Source organism: Opisthocomus hoazin, chromosome 1 (genome assembly GCF_030867145.1).
Source record: "Opisthocomus hoazin isolate bOpiHoa1 chromosome 1, bOpiHoa1.hap1, whole genome shotgun sequence".
In the NCBI taxonomy this organism is placed as follows: domain Eukaryota; kingdom Metazoa; phylum Chordata; class Aves; order Opisthocomiformes; family Opisthocomidae; genus Opisthocomus; species Opisthocomus hoazin.
The window spans coordinates 123429941-123454328 of NC_134414.1; the positions used below are offsets into that span (position 1 = coordinate 123429941).

Below are 24388 nucleotides of genomic sequence, written 5' to 3' on the forward strand. Positions count from 1 at the left end.
TGAAATTTATGGCGTAGGGAGGATGCAGCTGTACCACACGCGGGCAGCTGGTTGCCACGTACCTTGTAACCAGTTTAGTGGTTCTGGGACATGCTGGTCAGCAGGGTTACAGCACCTGCACAGCAGGTCTCATGCATCCCACAACCCCGTGACCTGCTGCACTGCAACTCACTAATATTTCTGAAGAGCAGACAGACACATAGCAGCTCACACTTAAGTTCCCCCAGAAACCTGGAAGAAAGATGCTGATATCACCTGTGAGGCCTGATCCCAGGACATTCACAATAGGCTTAACACTCAGCAAAGCCCTGCAAAGGCAAGCAAGGGAACAAGGCAGGGGGTGTGAGAGACTAAAGGAGTTAATGTATGCTAATGTCTTAGGGCTGCCCAGCAACAACAGACTGCAAACGACTTAGAAGTTAGTTAACAGAGGACATGGAGGGCTTGTTGAAGGACACACAGTTTCGTGTTCTGATGTGCCTGACTAAGTCTGGCCAGAGGTCACATTTGAGGAAGGGGCTTACAACAACCCAAGAGACCCCTTGCAACCACCTCCCCCACAATGACACCTGCACTGGAGATCACAAACCTTCTGGAATAAGCACTACGTAAGTCCTCAAGAGGCGTAAGTGAGGGCAGAGACAAGACTATAACTAACACAACTCCAAAGAGCCGGGTGCGTGCCCATCACCAGAGGATTGCCACACCTGTCATCATCGTCACGGGATCCCAGGGTTGTGACATCCTTCCCTCCTCTTTTCTTTCCTTTTCCTCTTATAGATGCTTCCAATAAAAAGCCACATTGCCAACACTTTTACACTTTCCAAGTTCAAGTTACTTCTATCATAAATAAAACATTTAATTGATCATTTGGTGTAATTTCACCTTAATATAGACCAAGGGGATTTTTGGAACCTTAGTCCCTCTCCTTCCCCCCACAGGTGGGACAGGTGGGGTTGGACTAGATGACCTCTAGGGGTCCCTTCCGACCCAAAACTTTCCATGATTCTATGATTCTATGACAGGACAGGGGGATATGGCTTACCTTTTGTAGAGAGGCCTCCTGACTCCCAGGTGTTCAAAGTTACATCCTTAATCGTACAGCTCAGATGAGAGTCACCCTCCACTCCTTTTGCAGTTGTGGCACTGTTCAGAAAGCAAGCCAGGATTCATTAGGTCAAAAGGAGTGAGACCAAGAGAAAGCTGATGGCTACAGCTTACTCGTTAAATCTTTCATCTAGGGGAAGGGAAGCGCGCAGGTTCTGATCCTCGAAATGCTTATGCATTACATATGGAACAACAATAATTACTGGACTGGAAAGGCAAAGTTCACCCTCTGTATCACTCTCCAGGGAAACTGTTGGTTTAAAACGTCCATAACTAGGCTGGGAAAGACATCAGCTATGAGATTATGTGATAAAAGCTTGTTGACATGCCCACAAAAGAGTGCAGAGAGACAATGGCAAGGGAGTAGCCAAATAATAGCCTGTCTTAGCTCTTCCCACACCCATCACAAGAGCTGACAGCCTATCCACAGCCCATGTCCACAATTCCAGAGGAGCACAGGGACCCAAATTAAGTACTCTGGAAGGGAAAACCTGCCCAGGCCCCTCCCAGGGCTGTCCCAGGAAAGTCTCAACCCCAGGGTGCAGGCATGAAGCCCATCGAGATGGGTCAACACCACAGCAACTTTAGGACTGAGGGGAGTTACAGACAACTGATATAGGACCCATTATGGGATGCACAGAACTTCTTGTGGGATGCTTAGGGGAGGAATCAAAGACAAAGAAAGTGAGGGAATCTACGTGATTTGGGAAGTAACAAGTGTGGCAAAATAGAGGGACAAGGGGATAGAAAGGGCTGGTTGTGTGCGAACAGTTTGCTGGGTGATGTACTTGTCTGCTATGCCCTGCAACTGCTCAGCACAGCCCGTTCCTATCTTTGTGTTAAATTCTTTTATAACTCTTTTTCTGAGTGAAGGACTCACTATTTTGGGTGTATGCATGTGTATGGAGGTCTGAGCGCCACCCTCTAGTCAAGCCATGGGTTGGAGAGCCCGTGTGCCTGGGTGACAGTGACTAGAGAGGTAGATAGGAGTGAGTCGATTTAGGTGCCAGCAACTGGAATGGGACTGCGGGTTGCAGGGCCCCCATGTGTCCATGGGGCCAGCAACTGGCGTGAGTGAGGGTCTGGGCGCCACAAGCTGGGCTGGGACCGCAGGCACCATGTGCCTGGGTGCCAGCAACTGGAAAGACCTGAGCGAGTGACCACAAGTGCCTTACACTAGAGTGGACCAGGGGTCAGAAGTCCTTAAGCCAGCGGTGCCACGGGGAGCGAGCTTGCCAGTGAGTGTGTGAGCAGTAACAGCGATCAAGCTGGACTGGATGGCGAGGGGGTGATGTGCCCTGGGGGGGGGGGGTGGGATGCAGAGAGGGCGGGCGGTGCATCTCTAACGGCAAGACCACAGGAGGAGCTGGCATGTTACACTGGGAATACCTGTGCAACCTCGCTTCAGTTGGACCTGGGAACACGGAGCTGCGTCAGACTCACCTCTCTTGGGCTAATGGATCTGGCCAGATTCCCCTAAAATAAACACCAAATATTTCACTTTGTGGGGAAATGCCGTAGCCCCAGGCAGCAGATAAGTGGGCAGCAGCAGCTGTGGTCACTGCTACGTTTTTTAGAATAACATTGCGCATTCTTTCCAAGGAACAACTGTAAGACATACCTTGTAAAGAAGATTATAGTGATTAATCCTGAATGAATAAAAATGCATTAGTGGCAGAAAAGTTCCAGATAGTTTTTTCTCTCTATATGGTACTAGGGTACATAGACCCTATTTTGAGATATCTGGCGAACTCCATGCATTGATGGGAAAGCCCAGGCCCCTAATTCTGGAGCTGGGTTGCCAAAGCCAAGTACCTAGGAGTTAAGTGTTGGCATATCAAGTCATTTAATTGAATTAAGTGCTTTAAAAAAAAAAAAAAAGTAATGTATAAACAGTGGCACAACACTTGCTTTTATCCACTGGAATGTCCCCAGTGCTACAAGTTATTTACAAATCAGTATAAGGTCCACAGAATTCCTTTGCCAGCTACAGCAGACAATTGAAGATTTAAAACTTAAGTTCCTTCAGAGACACTGTGCTCTCCCCAGCGCCGTGGGGAAGAATACTGATGACATGGTGCTCCGAGGATGACCTGGTCCCTGTTTTTTCGCTGCCCCCCACCCCACCTAGCAAAAACCTTTATCTCTCAGCAGCTTATGAATTTTATTTTCCAACCACACCTCTAGCCCTAGGAGAGCTATTACTGGAGCCTTGTGTTTTTCAAACAGTTGATGCACACATTATCTGAATTTCTTTAAAAGGAAGGGCTGTTAAGGGTGGGTCCCAGAGCTACACACTAGAGAAAAGAACGTGGTGTGAAGGAAAGTAAAACAAATGTGCACAGATGCGCTCCTAGCAACAACTCTTACAGTAATATAACAGTAAATACTCGCCTTTCTGCCTGAAAAACTAGTCTCTGTGCAGAAGTTTGTGTTTACAAGACACAAGTTATTTCTTACAGTCTCTCCTCAGAGATTTAGCATTAATGTATCGGGAACTGGACCAGAATATAAATTATTTTCCACAGCAGTGAAAGTGACTTTAGAAGCACTCATTGAGTTTACATCATGATTTTATATGTTTTTAACAATGTGATTGACTCCTCCTGTATGTTTAACAGCAAATTCAGTAAGTGGTTCACAAACATAAACCAAACTGTTTCACTGGATTTGAGCAAGACAGAATAGCCTCCAGAAGACTAAACTGCGCCAGCACTTTTTAACCCTCAGAAAAAACAGTCACCGGTGAGATGCAAGAGCAATCTGATCTGACCTTATCTGCCAGCAGTTCCAGCAGTGACAAACGCAATCAGCTAAGCCAAAGATTTAAGCCTAAACAACAGATACCTCCTTTGGAGCTAAACAGACTTACATTACCTAACCAGAAGACAAATAAAGCACTTAAGACTGAGGGGAAGAGGCAGAGTTTTCCAGTGACTTGGAAATGCATGGAGGTATTTTATCACCTGTTTTATCTTCATGTCTAGGCTTATCGTAAATTCAAGAGGACTCTGGGATAGAGGATTGGAAAGAATCTTCCAACTCAAGGCTACAGCATTCTTTGTTATCGAGATTGTCTGGGTAACTCCACTGAAGATGGCTGTGTGAGAAGCAGTGTGCTAGCTCTTGTCCCGCTGCGCTACGCAGGCTCTGCGGGAGCTGCAGCCGCATGCTGGAGGAGATCCCCCAAAAGACCAGGGGAACAGTGAGGAATGTGGGAGACCTCACACGCCTAGGACAAGCAAAACCTGGCCAGAATGCAATCAGGGCCTATGGCAACACTGCCATTTCAGTAACCCTGCCTCGGGTCAAACATATTGCAGGCAACCAGATTCCACAATTCCTTGTGTAAACTCATTAAACTTTGTTTTGAAGCCTGTTGCGGTTATTTGCCCTATGAATTTCCTTTTTTTTTTTCTATGGCCAGTGAAGATCATTAGGTTTTTGAGAGAGATCAGTAGAAATCTTAAGAGGGGAAGCAACTCATGCTGCCCATCAAGATGATGCTGATCAGATTAATTCCAGCCTTTATCTTATCTGAACTGTGACTCACTATGCAAACTTTCAGTGAAGGAAGTGTCAATTATGTCAATAAAATAGATGAAAGGGGGAAAAAAAAACCGACAAAAACCAACCCTAAACTACAAGAAGAGAGCCTGGACAGCAGCCTCAGTTTTGTATGACAGGAGTTCCCAAATTATTTTTAATAGGCACATTTGCCTTTCCTAGCACACCCATGCCCTCGCACCTCCTCCACCTTTCTACCAGGTATCTCAAAACAACGGCGGGTCACCTGGCTCCGGAGGGAGCGGAAAGCGGGGAGCCCAGGGGGGTCACCCACCTCCAGAGGGAGAGGAAACTGGGGAGCCCAGGGGGTCACCTGGCTCCGGAGGGAGTGGAAAGCGGGGAGCTGAGGGGGTCACCTGGCTCTGGAGGGAGAGGAAAGCGGGGTGCCCAGGGGGGTCACCCAGCTCCAAAGGAAGTGGAAAGCGGGGAACTGAGGGGGTCACCTGGCTCCGGAGGGAGTGGAAAGTGGGGTGCCCAGGGGCGTCACGCAGGCTGCAGGGCAGGCACCGTCCCTGCCAGAGCCCAGCCCTGCGGTCAGGTGTGGTAGGATGCATGAAGCAGCACAAGGTGAAGTAGCTCCAACCAGTACTAACAAACTCAGAGTATTTTCAGAAGTCCCACGTACCGGCAGAAGTATTTTAGCTATGGATTTCCAGCCGGTCTCCTGTTCCTTTTTCATTGTTGTTGTTTATGCATATGAACGTTCCCTATTTGCACAAACGGACGTCGTGACTGTTTCCAAGGATCTTACTAAATCTGGTACATGACATTATTCAGGTTGAGAGGATGTGGAGGAGCACGACCCTTTTATTTTGAAAAACCATTTCGGGAAGGGGGAAGCCTGCGTTTTGAATGCCTGCAAGAACCTGGTGCAAGCTGTTGCTCCCACTGCCTATTCCTTCGCCTTCAGCACCCAAAAAACTTCAAAAAAAACCACCAACAAAACCACCCAAACAGCGCTGCCAAGCTCTCCTCGCAGCCCGCCCCGAGGTGACGGTTCAAACCCGCGGCGGGGAGGGGGCCAGGACGCCGGTCACTCACGAGCCCTTGCCGCCAAAAGACGAGGGCGGCCGCGCGCGTGCCCGGCCCCGCCCCGCCGGCCCTTCCCCAGTGGGGGGCGCGGCGCGGCGCCTGCTATGGCTTCGCGCGCGAGCGGCTGCCCGAGCTGCAGCGGCGCGGGCTGCCCGTGGCGCGCGTGGCCGACGCCGTCCCCTGCTGCTCCGGGGCGTGGGCGGTGAGGGGAAGAGTCCGGCCTCGGGCTGCGGCGCGGAGGGCGGGGGGGCAGGCCCGCGGCGCGGTCCCAGCGCTAGCCGCGGTGCGCCGGGGCCCTGGGCTTCGTAGCCAGCGGGGCTGCCTCTTGGTGGTGGGGAGCCGGGCGCCGTCGGGTGGATCCGGGGAGGGTGGGGTGTCAGCGTGGCCTTGCCTGGAGGGCAAACCGGGGGCTGGGCTGCTGTGTGGCTAGCGGTTCGGGTGGGTGCTTTGGGTGGCCGTGACTGGCGCTGTGGCCAGGCTGTGCCCCCCTGCCCTCTGGCTTGTGTGCGGTGGGGACAGGCATGTTAGCAGGGCCTGTTGCGGTAGGGCAAGGGGCAGAGGAGTGGGGAAACGCTGGAACAGGTTTCCCAGAGAAGCTGTGGATGTCCCCTCCCTGGAAGTGTTCAAGGCCAGGTTGGATGGGGCTTTGGGCAACCTGGTCTAGTGGAAGATGTCCCTGCTCGTGGCAGGGGAGTTGGAACCAGATGATCTTCAAGGTCCCTTCCAACCCAAACTACTCTATGATTCTATGGGTAGTGGCATCCCTGCCTGGCTCGAGTGATTTCAGAAGACCTCTTGTTTGTGGTGGGGCAGTGCTGGTTTGCTCTCATCCAAAGATGCTTCAAAAGCGTGTGCTTGCTAGGTGTTTGGAGTCAAAGCTTATAGCGTCGTTAGGGAGAAGGCTGCAGAAAATGTTTTGAGTCAATACTAGCAGTTGGCAGTTCTTGCCAAGCATTGATAATGTCCTTTGGAAATGCACAATTAATTTCTTACATGGAGTTTCTTGCTTTGTGGGGCTGCTAGAAGGAAGTAGTAAAACTTTTTTTTTAACAATTTACTTTCCTTTAGTTGCTGACTAAGGAAGAAAAGATGGCATATGCAGAGAAGGCTCGTAAGTGGAATGAGAAGAAACACTCTCAGAAGATGGTGAAAGAGGTAAATGCTGAGAAAGGAACACCTTCCAATGTAGCTAAACAAGAGGCGGAGTGAGTGATGTTGGCGTTTGGTCAGCTATGGTGCCACGGAGGATGATTTGCTTTCCAGAGCATCCAACCTCTGGAAGTTATGGCTGCTGGAGTAGTCCATACCGTTATGAAGGTTAAGCAGAAAATTGTTCTGGTTTGAATTAAAGGTGAAAATACTCCATACCATTTTAAACCAGCACAGCTTGTTCCTTTGGGCTCTTTTCCCAAGTAAAATGTAGTTCTCTAGCAACTTAGTTTTATGGTTAACAACATTTTGCAGTGACTGGCTTGCAATTTTATTTTTTTTTTATTCGCAATATTGTAAATTGGTATGGCTTCTGGTTATAGGTTCATGTTGCTTTTGCTTTGTGGATGTCCTTAATTTAGGTGGTTCTTGGCTGATGGCCTGAAGCCACATCTTAAATGCAGCTGATGTGGCATTCTTGAGTGGCTGTGTGGTGGACCAGGTCAATGAAATGTCGGAACCTGTGCACAAAGAGAATAATTATACCTTGCTGTTATTTTTAGATTGGTTTGGTTATGGAGAGAATAGTAATGCTATGGCGGAGGACAAAATCCCGCAATGTAAAAGTAAGCAGTTACGTTAAGCTGAGTGTGGTTGTAGTCAAAAATAGTGCTAAACGGGTGCCTTTTACTATTTACTGTATTGAAAAGGTGTGTGTGTCATGTGTCTGTCCCTCCCCTCTTTTTTTTTCCCCTTATGTCTGTCTCTCCCTTTCCCAGCAGTTCCCTGAAGCATAGTTTGCTTCGGAGTTTGACTTATGTGAGGTGTGGGAAAGCTTATTTTATTCCAGTCTTGGTTGGCAGTGTGAAAACTTGTGTGTCAAAGCAAAGAGCCTGGCTGAGCAAATGGATAATACTGCATTTATTTCTTCATCCCGTATTACTAGATACTGAGTATGAACTACAAATTACTGGTGAGGGTAAAATTTAGGACTTTGAAACACTTACATGATGCTAGAGAGAATGGCAGGATGATCGTAGTTTGGAGTAACTAGTAAAGATGGATTAGTTAATTTAGTCAGTCTAGACTAGTAGGGAGATACTAGGCAATGTTTTCTGATTTTGGGGGCTTGCTTGTATGGAAAAGAGCTGTTTAAAATCTGATCATCATTGTGTTATTTAGCAGGCTAGGGATATGTAATTAGTGAAGCTCCGTTTTCATGTGTAATGGAGAGCTACATGAAATGACAACAAAGTCAGAAGCAGAGGCTTCTGTATTTCCTTCCACGAGTGGTAGCATTTTAGAAAGCTGTAATCAGGGAAAGCAATAATTGCTTTACCAAAATAAAGAACATCATCCTTATTGCCTGTCAATGGAAATAGGGAAGTGTGTATGTATGAGATTATATGTGATCTCAGTTTCTTAATCACACAGACAACCACACTTAGTGAAAGGTCTTGGTCATCTTTTGGAGATAACTAAAGCTTATGTGAATGGGACTGATTCCTCGGTTTATTTTAAATAGTTTAAACTGATAATCACTAAACTTTGGCTAAGATGGTCATCTGGAATTAGTGTACCGAGATGTGGATGTTATTCCCAGTTTGGGTCTTGAGTGATTGAATTCTGTAAGCCTGCCAGGTTTCTCTTCCCGTCCTCTTAAGAGCTTATTGTTCATGCGTGTATTTGCAGTGCTTAATGGACACATGTGCCTTTCTTACTTGCTCTGTGCCAGAGCAATCTGATGACTGCCTTGAGGCTTTGTCAGCTTTTCATCAATTCCAGTCTTAGTCAAAGGCAACTAATGCATGTGCCAAACTTTTTCATAAGGTTTATGGAAAAAAATTTGAGATTCCAATTTGAAAAGTTCCTCAAAACAACTTTTTTTTTTGTTTTTTAATTACATCTTGTGATTTTTAGCTGTAGGTCAACTCACTACAACTAGGAAGAGCAAGGTGCTAAGATGCCTACCTCTGTTTTTGTTAGAAGAGAAATCCTGCCTTTCCAGTCTGCAAGTGCATAGGCACTTGTATATAAACTGCAGACTTGTTCCACCTAACCATAACAGTTAGTGGACGTCCTATGTTCCTCTGATAGGAGGAGGTGAAGGACTTTATTGGGGGTGAGTGGACTGTTTTGATTGGGTTTTTTTAACTTTCTCATCTTTTCCAGACCTGTAATCTGGCTCATCCGGTTCCTGCTTGTCTGACCACAAAGATGCCCAGTGTTACTTCTCTTCCAAATGCCTCTGCTATGTCTTGGAAGAATGATCAGGGTATAGTAATCTTAAAGCAGTTGATCCTGGTAGATAAAAGCTTGCCCTTTGTAGATATTCTCAAGGGTACCTATACATAGGCTGTTTACATTTTGCTAATAGCCATCTGTGTCAGCTGTTTCTTTGTGTTAAACTGATGGTCTACTGCTGTGAAAATGTCTTTTGTAGTATAGAGGGAAGTCAGTGCAGATGTGTGTTGTCCTGGCATGTCCCCTTCCCTACTTTCCCTCCCCCAAAATAGTTCTGTCCTCTGTTTTTTAGCTTGATGGAAATACGGCCACTAATGGTTTCTTTACAATTATTTCAAGGTTTTTGAGAAAAAGTAATTCTTGAACTCCTACGATTTATGATTTACAAGGTCTAACCCAAGTTCAGCATAAAGTTATATTTGTACTAATGTTAAAGGGTGAAGAGTAGTTAGATATCAAAGTTCAAAAATTTGTATGGTAGAGGTGTTAAGTAAAACAATGACCTGGCCTCTTTGGGAGAATAAAAGAGGGGATATATACTATGTCATTGCTTTTATAGCATCGTGACTTGCTTTCTTACTGAAAGAACTCTTGAAAAACTAAACCTTTTTTATCTGTACCCCCCTCTTCAAGTGGATGTTTTGATTAGAACTGTGTAATGAACACATCTGTAATCATTTCCTAATGAATATTACATTATTCTGAAAAATGATAAATGGTAGTGCTTAGAAGATAAGTTAAGCAGACAGTTAATACAAGCTGTATCTGCTGTGTGGCTAAGTTTCAGCTCAAGCCTTTTGCCTAACAAGTCTCTTGAACTATTTTCATGTTGTCATGGTTATGGAGGGGCAGGAAAGAGTAGCTCCATAATAAGTGCGATACGTGTTAGTGTCCTCCCTGCCAGAGGTTATGCTCCCCTGTCATTGTGATGCAAATTTGATGGGATTGATCATGGTGGCTTGAGCTGACACAATTTATCTTTAAACTGAATGTGAGGGATAATGATAAGGGATAACTGAGACGCGTTTTATGATGCTGCTCCTTTATATTTCTCAATAAAAGTCCTGCATGGTTCCCTGCAGCTATATCAATTTTTTCGTAAGGAAAGCAGTTCAGAGGTATCTTTTGCGACCCTGCAGCTTGTAGAGCTTAATACCCGTGTAAGAGAGCACCAGCATTCAAGCTTAGGACAACTGGTGTTAAATGCCTTAAAATCTGGCATACAGCATTATTTGTATGCAAAAGCAGTTATACATCTCTGTTATTTAGTAGAACAAGTAGGATTTTTTGTTGAGGGGCATAATTTACGGATAAAGATTAAATGACTACCTTAAACTTCAGTGAAAATGTTATGTGACATTCATGAAGAGAAGGATTAAGGTGTACTCTTGAAACATTTTTCATAGTTCGATACTTTTTAAATTAGTAAATGGTAAATTTATTTCTCAACATTTGCTTTGGGTGTTCTTGCTGACTTCTATGGGAGCTCATTTAGTAGTGGAGAAGCAGTCCTTTTAATTAGCAGACTTCTCATCTTCTCTTGCTGCAGAAGATTATTTAGCTCATTTAACTTGTGTAAGTCACTGAATTGAGCTTGTGAGGCTGCTTTGCTGCCTCACGCTGATTTTTTTGTAACCTTATTTTCCTAGAGGATGAAGAGACCTATCATAAAAAGGAATAGTAGTTCCTGTTGGATTCCAGCCTTCTTAACATTTGTATGGGTTTGGGGGTTGATTTTTTTTTTTTCCCCCCTTCTCTATTTTTGCCCTGATCTCTACACACAGTAGTATCTATGGAAGATGTACCAGGACTACTAATATACTTGACTCTTATTAACTACCTCGTCATCTCAGATACAGAGAAAGAGCTTTGTTTTACTTGGTCATTACCCTACTTTACTCATATGATAAAACACACTGAAGCTTTCACTGGATGACGTGAGGCTACGATGGCTGGATGTAACCTCTGTTGGCTCTTCTGAAAATATGTTTGTTTTTTTTTTCCTTTCAGCTGTGGTTTCAGACGTCTTCTACTTCCTGAACATTTACAGCCATGGCAAGCTGCCATCCCACTGTGAACAGCGCTTCCTTCCTTGCGAGATTGGGTGTGTGAAGTACTCCCTAAAGGATGGCATAATGGCCGATTTCCATCATTTCATAGATCCAGGTGAGTTCCAAGGCAGGGAGACGAGAAGTAGTTCATCTTGCTTTGGGGTGAGAGGGAGGCATTCTACTGTTACTTACTGCTGCCCAGATTAGATTAAGATAGGTTTATTTCTTCGACTGTAAGTGGTTAGACTTCTTAAAATATCGGAGCAGTGCTGGTTGTTTCTGGAGAGATGGACTTAAGTGTCGGTACATCCTCCTAGGGAAGATCAGGAAGTGTGGGCTGGATGAGTGGTCGGTGAAGTGGATTGAGAACTGGCTGAACGGCAGAACTCAGAGGCTTGTCATCAGCGGCGCTGAGTCTAGCTGGAGGCCTGCAAGTAGTGGTGTCCCTCAGGGGTCAGTACTCAGCCCAGTCTTGTTCAATTTCTTCATCAATGACCTGTATGAAGAATTAGAGTGTACCCTCTGATGTTTGCTGATGACACAAAACTGGGAGGAGTGGTGGAAACACTAGCAGGCTGTGCTGCCATTCAGTGAGACCTGGACAGGCTGGAGAGTTGGGCGCAGAGAAGAACCTGATGAGGTTCAACAAGGGCAAGTGCAGGGTCCTGCACCTGGGGAGGAACAACCCCATGCACCAGTACAGGCTTGGGGCGAACCTGCTGGAGAGCAGCTCTGCGGAGAGGGTCCTGGGAGTGCTGGTGGACGACAGGTTGACCATGAGCCAGCAGTGTGCCCTGGCTGCTAAGAAGGCCAATGGGATCCTGGGATGTATTAGGAGGAGCGTGGCCAGCAGGTCGAGGAAGGTTCTTCTCCCCCTCTACTCTGCCCTGGTGAGGACCCATCTGGAGTACTGTGTCCAGTTCTGGGCTCCCCAGTTCAAGAAAGATGAAGAGCTACTGGAGAGAGTCCAGTGTAGGGCTATGAGGGTGATGAGGGGACTGGAGCATCTGTCCTGTGAGGAAAGGCTGAGGGAGCTGGGCTTGTTTAGCCTGAAGAAGAGAAGGCTGAGAGGGGACCTTATAAATGCTTATAAATATCTTAAGGGTGGCTGTCAGGAGAATGGGCCAGACTCTTTCCAGTGGTGCCCGGTGACAGAACAAGGGACAACGGGCACAAACTGAAGCACAGGAAGTTCCGTCTGAACATGAGGAAAAACTTCTTCCCTCTGAGGGTGACGGAGCACTGGAACAGGCTGCCCAGGGAAGTTGTGGAGTCTCCTTCCCTGGAGATATTCAAGACCCGCCTGGACGCGGTCCTATGCAGCCTGCTGTAGGTAACCCTGCTTCGGCAAGGGGGATTGGACTAGATGACCCACAGAGGTCCCTTCCAACCCCTAACATTCTGTGATTCTGTGAAGCTTTAAAGAGAGCAGAATAAATCCAGAAGGACCTTCAGATGTTTGTGCTTTGTATTTCATGCCAATGAGTGTTTATCTTGGTTGGACCTAAACGCACACACATACACTGTATAATAGACTTTGTTTTATAAAATGTGTATAACTGAAAATAACTTTTTCAAAAATAGTTGTGGCAGTTGTACTTCCCACAGTGGAAGATGAAGCTGTTCGTTTCTGTACATGAAACTGGTGTGTAGTTGAGAGTTAAGGATCTGTCTTTGTGGATATTGGATGATGATTGTTCTTTTTCTCCCATCTCCCTTGCACTTCTGCAGAAGTACCACCACGTGGTTTTCGGTACCACTGCCAGGCTGCTAGTGAGTATCAATGGAGGAGAAGAATGGTGTGCAAAGGTGTATGATTTTAGACTCAGCTTATCTGATTTGTATCCAAACGTTTTCAAAGTCTGCAGTTTCTGCTTTTGGGAACTTGTCAAGTTTTGAAGAAAAAGGAGTGACAGAGCAGCTTGTTGCAGTCAGTTACCTTTTGTATGTTTCTTGTACCCACAAATGGCAGAGCACTTAACCCAAAAAAGTTTTGTCACTGGGAGAGTTATTTTGTGTTCTGTCTTCCTATTTTAATTCAATAACTGCAGTATGTTTTTCTTAAACGTGACAACTTTGTATGGCTTTAAATGCTTTAAAGCCCATCTGAGCCGAGTGTCTTTCCCTTGATAGTCCTTGTGTTATATCTTCACCATGAACTGCTAATTCATAATAGGGTAGCTCAAAGATACTAGTTTGCATTTAAAAGTTGTGTTTGGCAGCTTCACATATGTCAACAAAGTTAAAGTATTTATACAGTTGTTGTGTCTGGCTTGGCCTGCCTTGTTTCCTTTGTGACTCTTCAGTAGTGTTTATAGGTTCCAGTTTGTTACTATTAGGACACTTCCTCCTCTTGTGTACAGAGGGAACAAACTTGGCCAATGTTTTCCTATGTCAAATACTTAGATAATTGCCTTTTAAAAGTGGTGTGTGTGTTTGCTCGCAGCCCAGACTCGCCAGTCTTCTGCTGACGAAAGTGAGGTTTTGATAGCTTAATCACAGGCACTGCCTGTAGAGAAGAAGAGGCGGGGGGGGGGGGGGGGGGGGTTGTGTGTGTATGCATATATGGATATAAAAAGATAGATATAAAGGAGGGGAGAACTGTGTCATTTAAGGAAACAGAACTTCTTATAACTTGGTGTTTTGTTTTGGTTTTTTTTCTGACCCACCCTCCCTCCCATTAGGTGATGCCACTCATAAGATCCCTGTATCTGGATTTCATCTTTCACAGACTTGTTACGCCGTTGTCTTACGGGAACTTCTTGAGTTTGTCCAGCCAGCCAGCGGTGTTTGGCCTCACTGTTACTGCAGGGTATGGTCAAGGTCAAAGTAAGATGCTCTAAATCAAAACCTTTAGTTTCACTTCTGTTGGATGGCTAAGGCGATACTTCACTCTAAAACCTAATTGGTGTGCAAATGAGTGGGAAAAGACGCTCTTTTCTAAAGGTTCCCAGTTCCATGCAGGAAGAAATGGCCCCTAGAAGCTAACCTTTTTATAAAGCAGAGACCTAATTTTCTGCCTTCTTAGTTTCAGCCTGCACTTCTGGCTGTAGTCTGCTGGTGAACATTTCACTTGGTCTCTGGCTTTGTTTTAACTTACGTTAAGAGCTTTTAAAATGGACTTAAACTGATTGTTCTGAGTAATAGTTGCACAATCCTGCTTTTCTAAGGCATGTTCTTATGACACTTTCCCCATGAGAACACTGTACATCTTAATTTTTGCTCAAGTTTCATTTGCCAGTGAGCAAAACAAAATGTTAGGATTCAGAGGCATTTAAGCTTCATGACAGCTATATTACGTTTTGATTCCATTTGAGCCTAATGTTAATTCTTAAAAAGGCAGGAAGGGTGAAGATGTTGGTCTCCATCCATAAATATAAGGCTCTGAAGAAATGCGTGAAAGTGATATAGCGCTTAATGGAGATTCCAGTAGTATGGGTTAACCTTTAAACTGCCCCCAAACATGAGTGCAGTATTTCGCCTGGAGTTTGGTTGGAGACCTTCCGTGGCATTTGGTTCCTCTTCAAGATAATTTTCAGGAAGAGTGTACATTCAATCCCACAAACGTTGAAGTTTGTTTTGGAGGTGACTTTCAGACGCAGTCAGAAGCCTTGCAGATGTCAGAGTTATATGCTGTACTTCTTCAAAGTGACTGAAATTTTCTTTCCTCTAGTCTAATGACAGATTCCGAATTAACTGGTGTCTCAATCGAATGGCTAGCATAACAGGTGAGAAAAGGATCATTTTTGGTCTTTTCTTTTTTCTCCCGAGAGAGGGGTTATGTAATCATGGACAGCTGTATTTGTCTGAAAATCTTTGTGTCTCAAAGGTTTCATAAAAGCTGGTACTGATAGCTAGAACTGCTTTGCATGCTTCTCCCTCATTTTTGCTCCCCATCGGTGACAGTAAAACAGCATGATCAGACAAAGAAGGACTGGTTGAGGATGTGAAGGTTGGGGGCAGCCTTGGCTGCAGTGGTCATGAGGTGGTGTGAGTTCAGGATCCTGCGTGGAAGAAGCAGGGCAGTAAGTAGGATCACAACCTTGGACTTCAGGAGAGCTGACTTTGGCCTGTTCAAGGACCTTGGAGGAAACACATGGGTTAGGGCTCTGGAAGGTAGGGGGAGGTCCAGGAGAGCTGGTCGCTATTCAACCATCACTTGCTTCATGCTCAAGATGGGTGCATCCCCATAGGTAAGAAATCAAGCAAAGGAGGCAGGAGACCTGCATGGATGAGCAAGGAACTTCTAGCAACATTCAGATGGAAGAGAAATGTCTATGGAATGTGGAAGGAGGGACAGAGCACTTGGGAGGAATATAGGAACGTTGTCAGAGCATGCAGAGAGGCAACAAGGAAGGCTAAGGTCCATCTGGAATTAAATCTGGCAAGGGATGTGTCAAAGACAACAAGAAGGGCTTCAAGTACATCAGTAGCAAACAGATGACTAGAGAAAATGTGGGCCTGCTGCTGTATGAGGTGGGTGCCCTGGTGATGGAGAACATGGAGAAGGCAGAGTTACTGAATGCCTTCTTTGATTCAGTCTTTACTGCTAAGGCTGGTGCTCAGGAGTCCCTTCAGTCTTTACTGCCAAGGCTGGCCCTTAGGAATCCCAGGCCCTGGAGGTAAGACAGAAAGCCTGGAGAAAGGAAGACCTTCCCTTTGTCAAGGAGGATTGGGTTAGAGATCATTTAAGCAAACTGGACATCCACAAATCCATGGGCCCCGATGGAGTGCACCCACGAGTGCTGAGGGAGCTGGCAGATGTCATTGCTGAGCCACTCTCCATCATCTTTGAGAGGTCCTGGAGGACAGGAGAGGTGCCTGAGGACTGGAGGAAGGCCAATGTCACTCCAGTCTTCAAAAAGGGCGAGAAGGAGGACCCAGGGAACTACAGGCCAGTCAGTCTCGCCTCCATCCCTGGAAGGGTGATGGAACATCTCATTCTGGAGGTCATCATCAAGCAAATGGAGGAAAAGAAGGTTATCAGGAGTAGTCAGCATGGATTCACCAAGGGGAAATCATCCTTGACCAATCTGATAGCTTTCTATGATGGCATGACTGGCTGGGTATATGAGGGGAGAGCCATTGTCTACCTCGACTTCAGCAAGGCTTTCGACACTGTCTCCCATCACATCCTCCTAGTGAAGCTCAGGAGGTGTGGGCTAGATGAGCAGACGGTGAGGTGGATTGAGAACTGGCTGAATGGTAGAACTCAGAGGCTTGTCATCAGCAGCACTGAGTCTAGTTGGAGGCCTGTAACTAGTGGTGTTCCCCAGGGGTCAGTACTCGGTCCAGTCTTACTCGACTTTTTTATCAGTGACCTGGATGAAGCGACAGTGTGTGCCCTCAGCAAGTTTGCTGATGACACCAAACTGGGAGGAGTGGTGGGCACACCAGAAAGTTGTGCTGCCATTCAGCAAGACCTGGACAGGCTGGAGCGTTGGGTGGAGAGGAACCCGATGAAATTCAACAAGGGCAAGTGCAGGGTCCTGCACCTAAGGAGGGACAACCCCACGCACCAGTACAAGCTTGGGGTAGACCTGCTGGAGCAGCTCTGTGGAGAGGGACCTGGGAGTGCTGGGGAACAAGAAGTTTACCATGAGCCAGCTGTGTGCTCTGGTTGCCAAGAAGGCCAAAGGGATCCTGGGGTGCCTTAGGAGGAGTGTGGCCAGCAGGTCGAGGGAGGTTCTCCTTCCCCTCTACTCAGCCCTAGTGAGGCCCCATCTAGAGTACTGTGTCCAGTTCAGGGCTCCCCAGTTCAAGAAAGATGAGGAGCTACTGGAGAGAGTCCAGCGTAGGGCTACAAGGATGGTTAGGGGACTGGAGCATCTGTCCTATGAGGAAAGGCTGAGGGAGCTGGGCTTGTTTAGCCTGAAGAAGAGAAGGCTGAGAGGTGACCTTATAAATACCTCAGGGGTGGGTGTCAACAGGATGGGCCAGACTCTTTTCAGTGGTGTCCAAGGACAGGACAACGGGCACAAACTGAAGCATAGGAAGTTCTGTCTGAACATGAGGAAGAACTTCTTCCCTCTGAGGGTGACGGAGCACTGGAACAGGCTGCCCAGGGAGGTTGTGGAGTCTCCTTCTCTGGAGATATTCAAGACCCGCCTGGACAAGATCCTGTGCAGCCTACTGTAGGTGACCCTGCTTCAGCAGGGGGGTTGGACCAGATGACCCACAGAGGTCCTTTCCAACCCCTGCCATTCTGTGGTTCAGCTGACTGGCTAGTGAGCACATCCATAGAACAATATACACTCTTTCTTGCTCAGCCAGTTAAAGGAGCATTAGAGGCAGTGAAATGACTGTGAAGGTGAGCGTATGGTAACACATGGGAAGACAGCTTCTGAGGAGAGATGGCTCGCAGGTAGAATACATAATTGCTGAGATGGAGGAAATTATGGGAGTATGGGACCTGCTTTGCTAGGAAGCCAAGTTTTATTAAAACCACTGGTGGAATAACTTGTTAAGGTTTACAAGAGCTTTGATGCTCCGTTAAGAGGCTGGGCAGTGAACAGTGAGTGACTGAGAACTGAGCTCAGCAGAATATTCACTGACTCTCTTGTTCTCCTGACATGGATTTTCTCTGAGCTATAGGCATTGAGAGCCATCTGGAGCTTCTCGCTGTAGAAGACCTGATCATAGAACTCTACCAGATGAAATACCAGAAGGAGCCATCCAAGACTTGGGTGTGTAGAGAACTGGATGTCTTCCTGTGGGATTTTTCCAGTAATACTAGGTATGTTGGATTCTTCTTTGTGGAAATATGTATTAATGTGATGTTCTTAGTGCCTTACATACAGCTTGTATGCTGCTAGCTAGAATGTTCTGCAAGCCTTCTGGTAAGAAACGCTTCTTGTCACATCATGAGTACAACTGGAAAGGAAAAATACTTCCCCAAAAGAAGTACAAAGATACTCAGCTTTTTAACGCTGAGGCCCAATTTAAAGGATGGGGTGAAAAACTGGAATAAAATATATTGTGGTATTTAACTGGAAATCATAGAAGTGAGAAGATTCAGACTCTCAGTGTAATTTGAATCAGACCTAGCTGTTTCTATACATCAAATGCCTCATATTGCTACTGTGATGAGAGGGATAAGGTATGTTTCCCAGTGGTATAAATCAAGTTCTCAAGCATAAGCATTAAGCAAGATCCTATCTTTTTTTCTTCTGGAATGAATGTTCTTTATAACACTTCTGGAATCCGATTTACTTTGTAGGATTTTTTTCTCTCCCCCTCCCCCGAGTCTTGAACGGTAAAGCTTTTCCTACTTTCAGATTCTTCTGTGTTTGTACAAAAGTGGTGTGTAGTTTGTGGTGTTGCAAGGGAGTATGTAGTGATGACACAGTTAACTTGGAGAAATAAGCAGTAGCAAAGGAAAAGTTAAAAGTATTAAGTAAGAACCAGTAATTTGATCTTAAATTTGAGTAGATCTTTTTTCTAAAAAAAAAAAAGATTATTCTTGCAAGTCTGCTTACAGAATGGGTTTTAAGATCTGTTGGGATAATCAATGTCACTTCGTCTTTTTATGGTCGGGTAGTTTTCCATTTCTATGAGTATCTTCACACTAGAGGGAGACCTTAACAAGAATGGAAAAATGCATTTTAAAACACACACTTGGAGAGGAAAGTGGGGATGCTTGTACTAAGAGGACCTGTTTTACATTAATGGGAAACTTCAAATTGTTACCTTTAAATTCCATTTCCAAATCTCAGGATTCTCTTTTCCCCCTCCCCCCACCTCAGCATGATGCACGTTGCCTGTTAAGCATGCCTTTTAACTCTGCACAAACCACTTAGAGCGTAGTTATTGAACGCTGGTCCTCTGTGAAATTTCAAAGGTACTATATGGTCACTGAGACGAAAAGATAACATCTTTAATGTTTGTTCCTGTTCCCTCTGAGCAGACCAGCTATTCATGTTGATTAACGATGTAGATGCTTCTGAAATAAGCCTGAACTTCATTTCATGTAGGTGCAAGTGGCACGAAGAGAATGAGATACTCTGCTGTGCTTTGGCGTCCTGTAAGAAAATTGCGTGAGTATTGCTAAGGAGTTATCTCCAGTGCGCGGACTTTTTATTTTGTTGCAGATGCACCTTTTTGGCTCTGGCTTCTCTGACTGCCTGGAGCACTCTAGTTCTAAATCTTGAGTGTTATTTATTCCCTCCACCCCCAAGATTTTGTTGTGTTTGTAACTTTCATTGTTGTTTGTATGGCTTAGCAGTATGCTACAAATCTCAGCACTTGGATGTAATGTAATTTCTGTGGTGGTAATGTCCATCACTCTGTAGTGATCCTTTCGCTACCTCCACTTACTAGTGGAGAGTTGAGAGAAGTGTTAATTACATTAAAATTCATTGGTTTTCTTCCGTGGTTTAGTATACTGCTATTTGGTGAGAAATTTTCAGTATATTCTAGTGTATCTCTTCTTTGGAAACTTTTATACTGCGTTACATACAGTGTAGATACATACGGTTCTGTAATCTTTTTGGTGTAGGGAAAGAGAAAGGAAATGGTAGGGAAACAAGGAGATGCCATTTAAGAGCTCAGTCAGTTGTAGTAGTGCTCTGAGATAATAACGAATAGTATTTTGTTCAAAAAACTCTTGTTATGTACTGCTATGCCTTGCAAAAAAAAGTGTTGCTTTTCACACTTCTAAGTGGCTGCATATGACAGTGTGAGGAAGCATTTTTTTTTAATTTCACGTGTAGTTGCAGAATAGGCTCGTGGTCTTGGAAGGATGCAGGGTGACTGTTTAGCTGCTGCGATGAGGTCCTTCTGTCCTCAGTCATTTGCTCTGTGCATCTCAGTCTGTGATTGCTTGTCTTTGCCAGCTAAAAACGATGTGCTTCTGTACATAAGCATTACATCTTAGCCAAATTTTCTCTTTTTTTGGTCAAGTTATTGCATCAGTAAATCTTTAGCTAGTGCATATGGAGTCTCATTGACGGCAGCTCACCTACCTCTTGAAGACTTTGATTATGGTGAAAGCACAAATACCAGGATGGTGATACTGGATGCTGGATGTTTTCAGGTCAGATTCTTTAGACTGATAGCCTGTTTTATTTCTAGTTAACTCAAATGTTCAGACTTGCCAGTTTCAGGTTAGCTGTTTTCTCTTTGGATGCTGTCTTTTGTAACGTATATTGGGCATACTAATGAAAGAAAAAAAAAAGTCACTAGCTGGGTCATTTCTTGTGATTTTTGACCCTAATTCCTAGGTTTTATGGATGGTTGTGTATACTGCATTTTAGAAGATGCATACATTATTTTGAATGTCTGTTTCTTCATACAGAAGATGAAGGCTGAGGGTTCTAGATGTGACGCACATTTCACTTCTCCAAGTCAGGATGAAGAGTTTGTACCTTCTAATTGTGAGTTTGAAACTTTCACATTTGTAAGGGGAAAGCAGTATTTAAACTTAATCCAATTGCTGATTTTTCAGATTTCTGGGCTTAGATGTTGCCTGTCAGTGGCATAAAGGATTTAACTGAATATATGAGGATGTAAACATCAAGAGCTGCCCTTTTCTTACTGGACACAATCTTATGGTCAAAAAGGTCTCTCAAAATTTAGTTTTTCTCATAAATGTTGCTCTCTGATTTCATACCCCTTTATTTTTCTGCTACATGAGGTCCGTTCTCATATGCTTAGTTGCTTTGAGGCAGGGCCATCTTTAAAATACTCTCTTTGCTCTTAAGTCATATGTGCAGACTCAGCTGGTACTTGTTGCAAGTATTCTGTTATAACTCAATTTATGAAGGCTGCTCGTTGTAAGTCATCTTTCTGGAGATGGAAGTTTTTTAGTAGAAGGCACGTGAGCTCAGTTCATCTGGGCAGTTCATGGCTGATCTTCAGAGGAACAGAATCAAGTTTGCAAGACAAATAACTAAGAATTCTGAGCTTGTAGCTTATTTTCTTGCATGTAAAATACATGTTGAATTAAATTCTGAAACTGTTCATATTATAAATCATGAGACCTTATGGTCTTGGTGTTTATAGAGAACACAACCCCCGTCTATGACTTTTTGTATTAGAGCTATTGAATCATTTCAGCTCCACAACATATGAAGAACAATTCCATTCATTTATGCAAGCTTTAAAGCCTGATTTGATTGCAAACTGTATTTAATTTAATAGGTGATTCTCCACGTGGTGTGAAGACTTCCCTTTGTGGAACAAGTACCATGCGCGGAAGAGGAATTACCCGATTGCTGAATAATGCAGCTGATCTATCCAAGTCTTTCAGTAATTGAAAATCTTTTCTACATCCAGAACAGCAGTAAACTCTGATTTTTGTTGTTTCCTGAAGATAACCAGCAGTTTCTCCAGACTGCAGTTTTTCATCTTGCGTGGAACCCTTAACAGTTCAAGTTCTTGTTAGAATGATAAAACTATTGACTGGCTTTAAAGAAGATGAAAACCTTGTTTATTATCTACAGAAAGACTTATTTTGAAGGGACCTGATGTTGCATCTTCTCTTTAAAAATAAGTGCCATACTAATTCTGTTTCTTAATCGATGGAGTGCAAATTCATGATCAATTAGTCAGTATCATTGGATTAGAAGAATTTTTTAGTGGCCAATGTGACTTTAAATAAGTGCTTCATTTCTTCTGTAATAACCCTCTTTGCTCTTCTGCATGTGGAAGATAGGGCTCCAGTGTATAACAGTCTTACCCCACAAAAAGTGATGGATTGGCGAGCATTGAAGGTATGAAGAGCTGCACTAGGGGAATTAAAGGTATAACAGTCTCGAAAGTTTGCTATAATCTGTCAGTTCTAGCCATGAAGAATTTGAGTGGTCATTCAAGGCAAAAAACCAGACTTTCTGTGAAATGTCTGGGAAGAAATGTGGTGGCAAATTTATCTGTCAGTGTTTTCTTAGAGGCAAAGGCTGTATATGTCAGGAACAAGTACAACATAAATTTTTTTTTTTCCCTTTGCATCGTTTTTCTGTTTAAAAAAATGCATGTCCCTCAAACCTACAGACTGAAGAGGAGTGTAGGTGTTACGGGGTTTTTTTGAAAGGAATATAAAATTCAAACTGGTATATTAATCTGCAGGTATAATTTCACAAGTTTAGCTGGGCTGGGTAGATACCAGTCATAATTACTTGAGGGCACATAAAAACTGGAGACTGTCTGATGTATCACTGGGAAGTTAGATGTTGCATTTCATGGAGATACAGTTGTTGGACTAGTCCCCAAAAAGTTTTCTGTTGCCTGAGCCTCGCCCTTAGTCCATGTGTCTTTAAGCAACTGATTCTCAGAAATAGGAGATGGGGTTTTTTTGAGTTGTGTCTACATTTTGTTCCAACAGAGATCCAGTTGTGACATACTATTTCCATAGCAACTAACTATGAGAAGATATTTATTTCGTTCATTGTAGGAACTGAAACTCAAAATTAGGTAGTTCATTCTTTTGGATATTAGGAGAAAAAAAGAACCAAACTCAGACAAAACCTATCCAAAATAAGAGGTCAGCACATGTGTGAATAAACTCAAGTACGCTGATCAGTATGTCAAAAAAGGCCAATTGCTGGTTTTGTTGGATACCTGTTACAGTTGCTGTATTATGGCCAGTTGAGACCCTTCTTCCAGTATTGCAGGATCATTGAACCATTTTGATGCCTTTTACCTAACAGTTTGCCTGTATCCCTAAATTTTCTTGAATTGTTCTGTATTTCCTTCCTTTGCTGCTGCTGTTCTACCTGCTGAATTTCACTAGCTAAGGGATAATAAACCCTTACCAGTGAAGCATCTGCGAATGTTGTAACAGAGTGTCTATTTAGTAGTGGTAAAGGCTTCTCTGCATTGGAATAGAGTTGTTCAAGTTTTAAGTTTCTTAACTGACAGCCGTTGGTGCATTGACATTTCAAAACACACAGAACTGTAGTCTTTGAATTATTTTCAGAAGTCAGTGTTGCAATAAATGTTTCATGTTTCAGTTCTCATGAAGAAGAGAGTCCATTATTATTAAAATGTTTATTCAGTATCAGTGTAAATAGACAAACTTAAGAGCATTTGTTACTGTACTTAAAGTATTACATATCTTCAAGACTGAGATAAAGAATCTGAGCAGAAGTGGGGAAGTACCCAGTTAGGGTTCCATGGCATGTCTGTATCTTACCACCTGTAACTTAAAATAGTATGTAGCTGTAGAAGACCTAGTTAAAAGCTGTAGGCAGTGGGCTGTTAACTAGGGCAGTAACTGTCTTGCTGTAATAATCAACAACCTGTGGTGGTTTCAGTATTGAAAACTGCAAGACCTATATAATAAGTAGGTATACTAACTTGATGTAGCCCGCTATTGTTCTGCATATATGGAGCTATCAGACACTATCACTATTGTTCTGCATATATAACAGCTATCAGAGGATGATAGAAAATTCTTTCATTTTGGAGCTCTGCTTCCCTGGCTGTTTTGCCATTTGAAATCGTTTGATTTCTTGAAAAATAAATTCTACTTAATAAACACAATACAGTAATGCTTCTCTCCTTTAATGGCAAAGTAAAGATGAGGGAAAGACGGTGATTTCCAACCTTAGCATGCTTCTTAAGTGCGGGGAATAGTACTGGTAAGGCACAAACTGTGTGTCAATGTCGGAACAAAATTCTTCCCACTTGCACAACAGAGTTCTCAAGAGGAAATAAAACCAGGTAAAGGCAGAATGGCGTTTGAGCGATGCAGGCTGGAAGCTTTAAACATGTACTTTCCACATGGTGAGAATTAACTAGCTTAATACTCTCCGTACATGGATATATAGGTACCATACAAATTTAACTGTATAAATAGAGTTGTTTTTGTAAAGGAGACATCTAACAGATTGTATCAGGCATGACTTTCTGTCCTGCTGTTAGTGTAGCTTACTCAGTCCCATGGCTGTAATGGGTAAAAGTCATCGTGGCTTTGTGTACGCATTGGACAGTTACGAAGTATTTTTATTCTCGTTATACAAGTAAGCCAATTGTCTATTACTACTCTCTACTATAAAGGTTGGGGCTAGGAGAACAATTGTCTGAGGGTCATGAAAACACAATGGACTGTGGTGACAATTTTGCTGATCTAGTCTGACATCAGTATATTTACCTGTAATCACATATTTCTTCTGTTACATTCTATTCAAGGAGTATATAACTGATAGTGAAAAATAAAGCATGTCTATGCAGAGTAAGCAGAAGTTACTGCTTCTATATAGTAGAAGCTATAAATTTGACTGTTACTTGTGCACTGCTGG

The 24388-nt window shown here is 44.0% G+C and overlaps 1 protein-coding gene across 1 annotated transcript; it reads left to right on the plus strand.

Moving 5' to 3' along the window:
• The first annotated feature begins 4086 nt into the window (after positions 1-4086).
• MAEL (maelstrom spermatogenic transposon silencer) lies at positions 4087-23022 on the plus strand. Its single transcript, XM_075413403.1, has 14 exons — positions 4087-4211; positions 4255-4312; positions 5735-5908; positions 6775-6861; positions 9028-9130; positions 11110-11265; positions 12882-12923; positions 13835-13962; positions 14824-14878; positions 17745-17886; positions 19124-19186; positions 20052-20184; positions 20446-20524; positions 21291-23022. The coding sequence occupies exons 1-14, from the start codon at positions 4087-4089 to the stop codon at positions 21404-21406; spliced, it is 1461 nt and encodes a 486-aa protein (XP_075269518.1). The 3' UTR covers positions 21407-23022.
• Positions 23023-24388: the final 1366 nt, after the last annotated feature.